Source organism: Hyla sarda, chromosome 5 (assembly GCF_029499605.1).
Source record: "Hyla sarda isolate aHylSar1 chromosome 5, aHylSar1.hap1, whole genome shotgun sequence".
In the NCBI taxonomy this organism is placed as follows: domain Eukaryota; kingdom Metazoa; phylum Chordata; class Amphibia; order Anura; family Hylidae; genus Hyla; species Hyla sarda.
The window spans coordinates 11,188,890-11,200,202 of NC_079193.1; the positions used below are offsets into that span (position 1 = coordinate 11,188,890).

General features: G+C 49.5%; 1 protein-coding gene across 1 annotated transcript in view; it reads left to right on the top strand.

Moving 5' to 3' along the window:
• ZBTB47 (zinc finger and BTB domain containing 47) overlaps window positions 1-6,389 on the top strand; it is a 78,652-nt gene extending 72,263 nt beyond the window's left edge. Inside the window, exon 6 of the mRNA XM_056518851.1 lies at window positions 4,783-6,389. Within this exon, the coding sequence (XP_056374826.1) occupies window positions 4,783-5,189 (407 nt within the window). The 3' untranslated portion in view covers window positions 5,190-6,389. The remainder of the gene's footprint in view (window positions 1-4,782) is intronic.
• Window positions 6,390-11,313: the final 4,924 nt, after the last annotated feature.

Consider the following 11,313-nt stretch of genomic DNA (forward strand, 5'->3'; position numbering starts at 1 on the left):
CATATAGAAAACCCTCTCCTACTCCACCACCCGCCATATAGAAGGCCCTCTCCTACACCCCCCCCCATATAGAAGGCCCTCTCCTACACCCCCCCCCCCCCATATAGAAGGCCCTCTCCTACACCCCCCCCCCATATAGAAGGCCCTCTCCTACACCACCACCCCCCCCCATACATAAGGCCGTCTCCTACACCACCACCCCCCCATATAGAAGACCCTCTCTTACTCCACCACCTGCCATATAGAAGGCCCTCTCCTACACAACCCCCCATATAGAAGGCCCTCTCCTACACCACCCCCCATATAGAAGGCCCTCTCCTACTCCACCCCCCCCCTATATAGAAGGCCCTCTCCTACACCACCATCCCCATATAGAAGGCCCTCTCCTACACCACCCCCCATATAGAAGGCCCTCTCCTACACCACCACCCACCAAATAGGAGGCCCTCCCCTGCTCCACCACCACCCATATAGAAGACCCTCTCCTACTCCACCACCCGCCATATAGAAGGCCCTCTCCTACACCACCCCCCCATATAGAAGGCCCTCTCCTACACCCCCCCCCCATATAGAAGGCCCTCTCCTACACCACCACCCCCCCCCCATATAGAAGGCCCTCTTCTACACCACCACCCCCCATACATAAGGCCGTCTCCTACACCACCACCCGCCCATATAGAAGACCCTCTCCTACTCCACCACCCGCCATATAGAAGGCCCTCTCCTACACCACCCCCCATATAGAAGGCCCTCTCCTACACCACCCCCCATATAGAAGGCCTTCTCCTACTCCACCCCCCCTATATAGAAGGCCCTCTCCTACACCACCACCCTCATATAGAAGGCCCTCTCCTACACCACCACCCACATATAAAAGGCCCTCTCCTACACCACCCCCCATATAGAAGGCCCTCTCCTACACCACCACCCCCCCATATAGAAGGCCCTCTCCTACACCACCTCCCCCCATATAGAAGACCCTCTCCTACACCACCACTCGCCATATAGAAGGCCCTCTCCTAATCAACCCCCCCATATAGAAGGCCCTCTCCTACTCCACCACCCCCATATAGAAGGCCCTCTCCTACACCACCCCCCATATAGAAGGCCCTCTCCTACACCACCACCCCCATATAGAAGACCCTCTCCTACACCACCCTCCATATAGAAGGCCCTCTCCTACACCACCACCCCCTATATAGAAGGCCCTCTCCTACACCACCACCCCCTATATAGAAGGCCCTCCCCTAATCCACCCCACCCCCATATAGAAGACCCTCTCCTACTCCACCACCCCCCATATAGAAGGCCCTCTCCTACACCACCACCCCCTATATAGAAGACCCTCTCTTACACCACCACCCGCCATATAGAAGGCCCTCTCCTACACCACCACCCGCCATATAGAAGGCCCTCTCCTACACCACCACCCGCCATATAGAAGGCCCTCCCCTAATCAACCCCCCCATATAGAAGGCCCTCTCCTACACCCACCCATATAGAAGGCCCTCTCCTACTCCACCACCACCCATATAGAAGGCCCTCTGCTAATCCATCCCCCCCCCCATATAAAAGGCCCTCTACTACTCCACCACCCACCATATAGAAGGCCCTCTCCTGCACCACCCGCCATATAGAAGGCCCTCTCCTACACCCCCCATATAGAAGGCCCTCCCCTACTCCACCACCCCCCATATAGAAGTCCCTCTCCTACACCACCACCCGCCATATATAAGGCCCTCTCGTACACTACCACCCCCCATATAGAAGGCACTCTCCTACACCACCACCCGCCATATATAAGGCCCTCTCCTACACTACCACCTCTCATATAGAAGGCCCTCTCCTACACCACCACCCGCCATATATAAGGCCCTCTCCTACACTACCACCCCCCATATAGAAGGCCCTCTCCTACACCACCCCCATATAGAAGGCCCTCTCCTACACCCACCCATATAGAATGCCCTCTCCTACACAACCACCCCCATATAGAAGACCCTCTCCTACACCACCACCCCCATATAGAAGGCCCTACCCTACACCTCCCCCCATATAGAAGGCCCTCTCCTACACAACCACCCCCATATAGAAGACCCTCTCCTACACCACCACCCCCATATAGAAGGCCCTACCCTACACCTCCCCCCATATAGAAGGCCCTCTCCTACTCCACCACCACCCATATAGAAGGCCCTCTCCTACACCACCACCCCCATATAGAAGATCCTCCCCTACTCCACCACCCCCCATATAGAAGGCCCTCTCCTACACTACCACCCCCCATATATAAGGCCCTCTCCTACACCACCATCCCCCATATATAAGGCCCTCTCCTACACCACCACCCCCCATATAGAGGGCCCTCACCTAATCCACCACCACCCCCCATATAGAAGACCCTCTCCTACACCCCCCCCCCCATATAGAAGGCCCTCTCCTACACCACCCCCCATATAGAAGGCCCTCTCCTACACCACCCCCCATATAGAAGGCCCTCTCCTACTCCATCCCCCTATATAGAAGGCCCTCTCCTACACCACCACAACCCCCCATATAGAAGGCCCTCTCCTACACCACCGCCCCCCATATATAAGGCCGTCTCCTACACCACCACCCCCCCATATAGAAGACCTTCTCCTACACCACCCCCATATAGAAGGCCCTCTCCTACACCACCCCCCATATAGAAGGCCCTCTCCTACACCCCCCCATGTAGAAGGCCCTCTCGTACACCACCACCGCCCCCCATATATAAGGCCCTCTCGTACACCACCACCGCCCCCCATATATAAGGCCCTCTCCTACACCACCACCCCCCCATATAGAAGACCTCCTACACCACCACCCCCATATAGAAGGCCCTCTCCTACACCCCCCCCCCCCATATAGAAGGCCCTCTCGTACACCACCACCGCCCCCCATATATAAGGCCCTCTCCTACACCCCCCCCCCCCATATAGAAGGCCCTCTCCTACACCACCACCCGCCATATATAAGGCCCTCTCCTACACCACCCCCCATATAGAAGGCCCTCTCGTACACCACCACCTCCCCCCATATATAAGGCCCTCTCCTACACCCCCCCCGCCCATATAGAAGGCCCTCTCGTACACCACCACCGCCCCCCATATATAAGGCCCTCTCGTACACCACCACCGCCCCCCATATATAAGGCCCTCTCCTACACCACCACCCCCCCATATAGAAGACCTCCTACACCACCACCCCCATATAGAAGGCCCTCTCCTACACCCCCCCCCCCATATAGAAGGCCCTCTCGTACACCACCACCGCCCCCCATATATAAGGCCCTCTCCTACACCCCCCCCCCCCATATAGAAGGCCCTCTCCTACACCACCACCCGCCATATATAAGGCCCTCTCCTACACCACCCCCCATATAGAAGGCCCTCTCGTACACCACCACCTCCCCCCATATATAAGGCCCTCTCCTACACCCCCCCGCCCATATAGAAGGCTCTCTCCTACACCACCACCAACATATAGAAGGCCCTCTCCTACACCACCCCGATATAGAAGGCCCTCTCCTACACCACCACCCCCCATATAGAAGGCCCTCTCCTACACCACCCTCCATATAGAAGGCCCTCTCCTACACCACCACCCACATATAGAAGGCCCTCTCCTACACCCCCCCCCATATAGAAGGCCCTCTCCTACACCACCACCCACATATAGAAGGCCCTCTCCTACACCACCACCCACATATAGAAGACACTCTCCTACACCACCACCCCCCATATAGAAGACCCTCTCCTACACCACCCACATATAGAAGGCCCTCTCCTACACCACCACCACCCCCCATATAGAAGACCCTCTCCTACACCACCCCGATATAGAAGGCCCTCTCCTACACCACCACCCCCCCATATAGAAGGCCCTCTCCTACACCACCACCCACATATAGAAGGCCCTCTCCTACACCACCACCACCCCCCATATAGAAGACCCTCTCCTACACCACCCACATATAGAAGGCCCTCTCCTACACCACCATCCTCCATATAGAAGGCCCTCTCCTACTCCACCACCACCCATATAGAAGGCCCTCTCCTACACCACCCCCCCCCCTATATAGAAGGCCCTCTCCTACATCACCACCCCCTATATAGAAGGCCCTCTCCTACACCCCCACCCCCATATAGAAGGCCCTCTCCTACTCCACCACCCCCCATATAGAAGGCCCTCTCCTACACCACCTCCCCCATATAGAAGGCCCTCTCCTACACCACCTCCCCCCATATAGAAGGCCCTCTCCTATACTACCACCCCCCCCCCCATATAAAAGACCCACCACTCCTGCCCCTTATATATTACAACATTTGTACCATCCTCTCCACAAAGTGTTTCCCCCACCATCTTGTTAGCCCCTTCTACTCCCAATCATGTAGATTTGGTAATCTGCCATGTCAAAACTTTTGATCTGTCTATGTCTCAGTGCTAAAACCCTCACAGATCAGGTGAACGAGTGGAGAGAATTGGCGGTAGGGCCCTTCACTCCTGGACTCCTATGGATCTCTATCCTGCAGCCCCCATTATAAGTCTAGGGAGATTGCTGAAACCCGGGGAGTGAAGCGCTCTACTGTATGCTTCTCCCAGCTCATTCTGATCGGTTGGGGTCTTGGCACAGAAGCCCCCAACTGATCAAAGTTTTTGACTTGTTAAAAGTTTTTTGGTTTTTTTAAATGACAGGTACACTTTAAAGATTTTGCCTATTTCCAGGGTTGAGTTCTCTCCTTATTTTCTTCTCTCCAGGAGAAAAGCCTTTCATCTGTGAGATCTGCGGCAAAAGCTTCACCAGTCGGCCGAACATGAAGCGCCACCGCCGGACACATACCGGAGAGAAGCCGTACCCTTGCAGCGTGTGTGGCCAGCGCTTCCGGTTTTCCAACATGCTCAAAGCTCACAGGGAAAAGTGCTTCCAAGGCGGGATCCCCCCAACTCCCGGGAGTCCTGGAACAGCAGCGAGTCTCTCCGCCTCATCACAAAGCGGCAACTCACCGAACCAGTCCAGCCCCGGCCTCTCCCCCACCCTGCCTCATCATCCCCTTTCTCTGCCCCTCCTCCATTCCCTCCCCCACAGCATGCCTCCGCCATCTCTCCATCTGCCTCCTCCGCCTCCGCTCTTCCCTGCCGGCCGCATAAACTCTAACACCAACTAGAACCAAGCTAAGAACTGGCCTGACCAATCTGAAGTGCTCCCTCCCTGCCCTCCAAGACAACGCTGTGGCATCATGGCCGATTTACATTTCCTTTTTGTTTTTTTTTACGTTGGTCCGTCTCAGTCCATATGTGATGGAGGGCGGAGGAGGTAGATGTCCTGGCTCATTTCCCCGCCATCGTTGCGCTCTTCTTGCACATGCTTGCAGCATTAAGATACAAGGGTGAGGACAAAAGTGCTACAAGCCGACTTCTCGCTACTGTGCTCTTTGTGTTTTTAGTACATATTAATGTTAATACGGTAAATTCCTATTTTATTTTTTTCTTTTATCTTTGTATTATGTTCTGTTCTTATGTGAAACTGTCCAACAACGCCAATTGCACCGCAGCTCAGAGGTCATATAGACGCACAGCTGCCCCGGGCCACACAGCTGTGGCGGAATATAGAGGGTCATCAGGTGGTCGCCGACGTTCATGGCGGATGGAGAACGTACGCTCATGTCCTCTATTCATCAATTCTAGGCAACCCCGCCTAATCTGGAGCATCATGGTGGATCTCCCATGGGGGAAGCAGAGATATATATTGAGTAGTAATATAGAAGCTGTTTCACCTTCCAGTCTGTATGATGGTTTAATAAACCAGAGCACCCAGAGTAAAAAAAAAAAAAGTGAAGGTGGCCACCATATTGACTGTGTCCGCGACATTTCGTCATGGTTGAAGTTTGTTACATCCTGTTTTTCATACAGTGTGTGATTAATGGGACGGAGTCTATTCCTGTTACATAAATGGGATCTTTTGTTTTTTTTTACCAGTTTTGATGTTGTTGTTTTTTTGTTTTTGTTTTTTAAACCAACATTTATCGAAATGTTTCCCTAATGAGAAAGTTGAATTGATAGATGACAGAAGAAGTGAATGTAAGATCTTGTTAAAGGGGATGTCCAATGTCCCAGGACTGGAATAATGAAGGGGAGCCTCCCATTACTTAGTGGTCCTGGGACCGGAGTCGCAATTTTGTGTACTTTTTATGTCACTCTTTAAAGGGGTACTCCGCAGCTCAGCGTTTGGAACAAACTGTTCCGAACGCTGGAGCCGGCGTCGGGAGCTCGTGACATCATAGCCCCGCCCCTCATGACGTCACTCCCCGCCCCCTCAATGCAAGTCTATGGGAGGGGGCGTGACAGCCGTCACGCCCCCTCCCATAGACTTGCATTGAGGGGGCGGGGCTATGACGTCACGAGCTCCCGGCTCCAGCGTTCGGACAGTTTGTTCCAAACGCTAAGCAGTGGAGTACCGCTTTAAACATTCTTATTTCCTGGTTTGGTCCAGTACAGGAATTGGGAAGGGGTGCCTCCCAGTTCCTGCTTCGGAATCGGTAAGGAAAGGGTGCCTCCCACTTCCTGGTTTGGCCCAGAATAGGAATCAGGAATTGCGTTGTTTTGCAAATTGTACTACAAATACACATGCAATAGGGATCTGTGATTTTTGGAGGTGGCCATTTTGTGGACTGGGTCAATATCTTTAGATTTGGAGACTTCCTTGAAATCACCAAGTGACCAAAATGTCCCCTCCGACACCCGAGGGAAATCTGTTCTATCAAAGCGAGATTGACAAAAAAAGAGTGCCCACCCCCATTATCATCTCCTCATTATTGGGGTCTTAGATATTGGCCCAGCGTACAGAATGGTTCCATCCACCTATGTCTTGTATGGGGGGTGTCATAGCTGGTACTGTGAGACCCTCATATCTTGGTGTATACGTCCAGTGTTAACATATAGCAGTCCCACCTGTATGGTTGCTATAGGCAATGTTTAATGTCTAAATAATTTCAGTTGATTAAAAAATAGTGCAGACGGAGATGGCGGACGACATGTTGTAGCTTTTTTTTTTTTTTTTCCTTTGGGGTCTCATTAGAATTTTTAATTACAAAGGGTTGCCATGGTTACACTATGTAATTGTTTGATTGGATTGTCAGACGGCACTTGCATAGCAACCTGTCTGTGGAAAGAAACAGTGGAGCAGTTGCCCATAGCAACCAGATTCCAGCCAAGTTTGACTCTGGTTGCTATGGGGAATTGCTCCTTTTTTGATAAATCTCCCACATTGTGTGAAAGTAAAAACAGCCATGTTGCCCATAGCAACCACTCACAGCACAGCAGGAAAGCTGACCCCAGATTGGTTGCTATGGGCAACAAGGCTGGAGGGTTGTTGTTTTTTCAGGCCCAGCCTTCTGTACTTATCAGTTTCTTAACAAAATGTGGTCCCTATGGGACTATTAATAGATATTTCCTTTCCATCCGGCACAATTGGTAGAAAATCCGAGAGCGAGAGCAGCCAAGTAATTTGTACTGTGCATTAGACATCATGTGACACCTGTTTTGTGTACTAAGTGTGTGTTCACACTACAAGAATGCTGTACTTGTGCGTTACATGGCGTATATTGGGCCCATTTACTCTGTTAGACTAAACGTGACTATATTTGTCATATTTCCCGAGAGTATACAGACTGTTCCAGCATATGTTCAGAAACAGGACACGTGTAGTCCGAAGTCTACCGTGTCCATTCCTCGCAACGACTGCCGATAGTCATTGAATTTATCCGCTCTATATGCGACGGGTGCTAACTGTATGTTACAGCTGGAAACTGTCTGATCCTGCCAGTTTAAAGGGGTACTCCGGTGGAAAACCTTTTTTTTTTTTTTTTTTTTTATCAACTGGTGCCAGAAAGTTAAACAGATTTGTAAATTACTTCTATAAAAAAATCTTAATCCTTCCAGTACTTATTAGCTGCTGAATACTACAGAGGAAATGGTTTTCTTTTTGGAACACAGAGCTTCTCTGCTGACATCACGACCACAGTGCTCTCTGCTGACATCTCTGGCCGTTTTAGGAACCGTCCAGAGCAGCATATGTTTTCTATGGGGATTTTCTCCTACTCTGGACAGTTCTTAAAATGGACAGAGGTGTCAGCAGAGAGCACTGTGGTCATGATGTCAGCAGAGAGCTCTTTGTTCCGAAAAGAAAATATTTTCCTCTGTAGTATTCAGCAGCTAATAAGTACAAGAAGGATTAAGATTTTTTAATAGAAGTAATTTACAAATCTGTTTAACTTTCTGGCACCAGTTGATTAAAAAAAATATATATATATATTTCCACCGGAGTACCCCTTTAACCCTCTGTATGCCACAATCAATGGCAACAGGCAGAGAGTGATCTGACAGGTGCCGTGTCTGTCAGGGGTCCGATCAGAATTTTCATGACACAATCGCAGGGCGCTGATCAGTCACCATGGCAGCTGAAGAAATTCTTAAAGGGGTACTCCGCCCCTAGACATCTTATTCCCTATCCAAAGGATAGGGGATAATATGTCAGATCGCCGCGGTCCCGCTGCTGGGGAGCCCCGGGATCCCCGCTGCGGCACCGCGCTCTCATTACAGCACAGAGCGAGTTCGCTCTGTGCTCAATGACGGGCGATACGGGGGCCGGAGCAGCGTGACGTCATGGCTCCGCCCCTCGTGACATCACGGCCCGTCCCCTTAATGCAAGTCTAAGGGAGGGGGCGTGACGACCGCCGCGCCCCCTTCCATAGATTTGTATTGAAAGGGGCGGGCCGTGACGTCACGAGGGGCGGAGCCGTGACGTAACGATGCTCCGGCCCCTGTACTGCCCATCGTTATGTGCAGAGCGAACTCGCTCTGTGCTGTAATGAGAGCGCGGTGCTGCAGCGGGGATCCCAGGGCTCCCCATCAGCGGGACCGCGGCGATCTGACATCTTATCCCCTATCCTTTGTACATAGTAGAGATGAGCGAACTTACAGTACATTCGATTCGTCACGAACTTCTCGGCTCGGCAGTTGATGACTTATCCTGCGTATATTAGTTCAGCTTTCAGGTGCTCCGGTGGGCTGGAAAAGGTGGATATATTCCTAGGAAAGAGTCTCCTAGTACTGTATCCATCTTTTCCAGCCCACGGGAGCACCTGAAAGCTGAACTAATTTATGCAGGAAAAGTCATCAACTGCCGAGCCGAGAAGTTCGTGACAAATCGAATTTACTGTAAGTTCGCTCATCTCTAGTACATAGTATGGTATATACCAGTGATCTTCAGCCGGCGGTCCTCCAGATGTTGCAAAACTACAACTCCCAGCATGCCCGGACAGCCGTTGGCTGTCCGGGCATGCTGGGAGTTGTAGTTTTGCAACATCTGGAGGTCCGCAGGTTGAAGACCACTGGTATATAGTATACAGTAGTATGGCAGTGAACTGTAAAAGCAATCTATCTGCTTATGAAAGCCCTCTTGGGGGACAACAAAATATATATATATATATTTGTAAAAAAGTGCTTTAAAAAATATTAAAGAAAAAAAAACAATTCTAAAAGTGTAAAATCGCCATCTTTTTCTCCTTTTTACAATAAGAGTCTATCAAGTCCCATTGACACCAAAGTGGTACCAATAAAAAGTATTTAGAGGTCAGAGGTCAGAATATGGTGACTTTATTTTTAAATTTTTATTTTTTATTTTTTTTAAAGTAGTACAAAATTGGCAGTATATAAAATCAATACCTCTGTAATCGTAATGATCAGCAACTAAAAGAAATAACATCAGTTTTACTGTAAAGTGAATAGCGCAAAAAACGAAATCCCTGCTTAATTTTATCTGAAAATAAGGTGTGTTTTTTAAAAAGTTCAATTGGTCCCGCAAATAAAACAAGCCCCCCGTTTCTGTGTAAGAATTATGACTTTTAGAAGAAAAGGAGTTACAAACACAGCAAAAATCTCTGATGGGTGGAAGAAGGGGTTAAAGTGAATGGGCCCGGCCAGTATGTCACACAGGTACAGCACTTTTGTAATGTGAACCTAGCCCTGCAGAAAATGTTGTGTATTTGACATTTCCATATGAGGACATGTTTTGTAATATGGGGGCTCATCCATTATTCAGTCCGTCTGTTTGTGGGTTGTATTATTCTTTTATTTTTTTAAATTCCCTGACTAGAGTTTAGATAATCTACTTAGAACTAAACAAATTTACAAAATATTCAAATTCAGTATGGAAAGTATATACAGGAGCAGGGACTCTTGTCAAAGACTGGCGTCCCCGCTCCTGTACACTGAGCAACAATTCCTGCATTTTATTTGCTGATCCAAGTGTTGGTGCCATCTGATCAATCACAACATTGATTAAATGTGAATGAGTGAATGTTGTGTATGCTTCGTTGCCCAGTGTACGGAAGCAGGGACTCCAACCTTTGACAAGAGTCCATGTTCCTGTACACAAAGCAGCCCAGAGGTAAGCAGTAGAGTTGAGTGAACTTACAGTAAGTTTGTCCGAACCTGAACCTAGTGGCTGGGCTGTTGATTAGTTCAGCCGATATAAATTTTTTCCACTTTCAAAGTGCTCTAGGTGCCTGGAAAATTCTGGATAGTTTATGCAGACGAAAGTAGTCAATGGCCGAGCCGCCAGGTTCGGGTTCGGACAAACCTACTGTAAGTTCGCTCAACTCTACTGCTTACCTCTGGGCTGCTTTGTGTACAGGAACATGGACTCTTGTCAAAGGTTGGAGTCCCTGCTTCCGTACACTGGGCAACTCTGCATGGCTAGAACATTTGCTGGATCGGGTGCTTTTCTCCCTGCCCAGTGAATGTGTACAGCTACTTCTGTACTGGCACTTTCTAATTTTTTTTTTTTTTATTCCCCTTTCCTAATTGTCCTAATTTTAAAAACAATCGTTTTTGTGTATACAGATCCTACGCAGATAAGGATCATACGGGACCAGACTACACAAGGTTTGTTTGTAGTCATGCCGCCATCTCCATGGTTACAGACTACAAACAAAACCATGTGTAGTCTGGTCCTGCTGTGATCTGTTACTGTTCTTTCTTTTTTTTTTTTTTGTCCAGATAGAATGGAGTATCACATGACTGTGAGGTCACATTACCAGAAGTAAAGTTGACCAGATCAGTGGTAGGTTTCCACTGGGAGCGAAAACTGTATTTTTGGGACCTTTTGTGTTTTCTTCTTATGTGCAAAGCATTGTTTTATCTTCCTTCCCAGTCAACAATTACGGATGTACGAAAGTTTCCATGGTCACCTTTTGTAATATTTTTCAGGGAAATTTTTTGCAATAATGA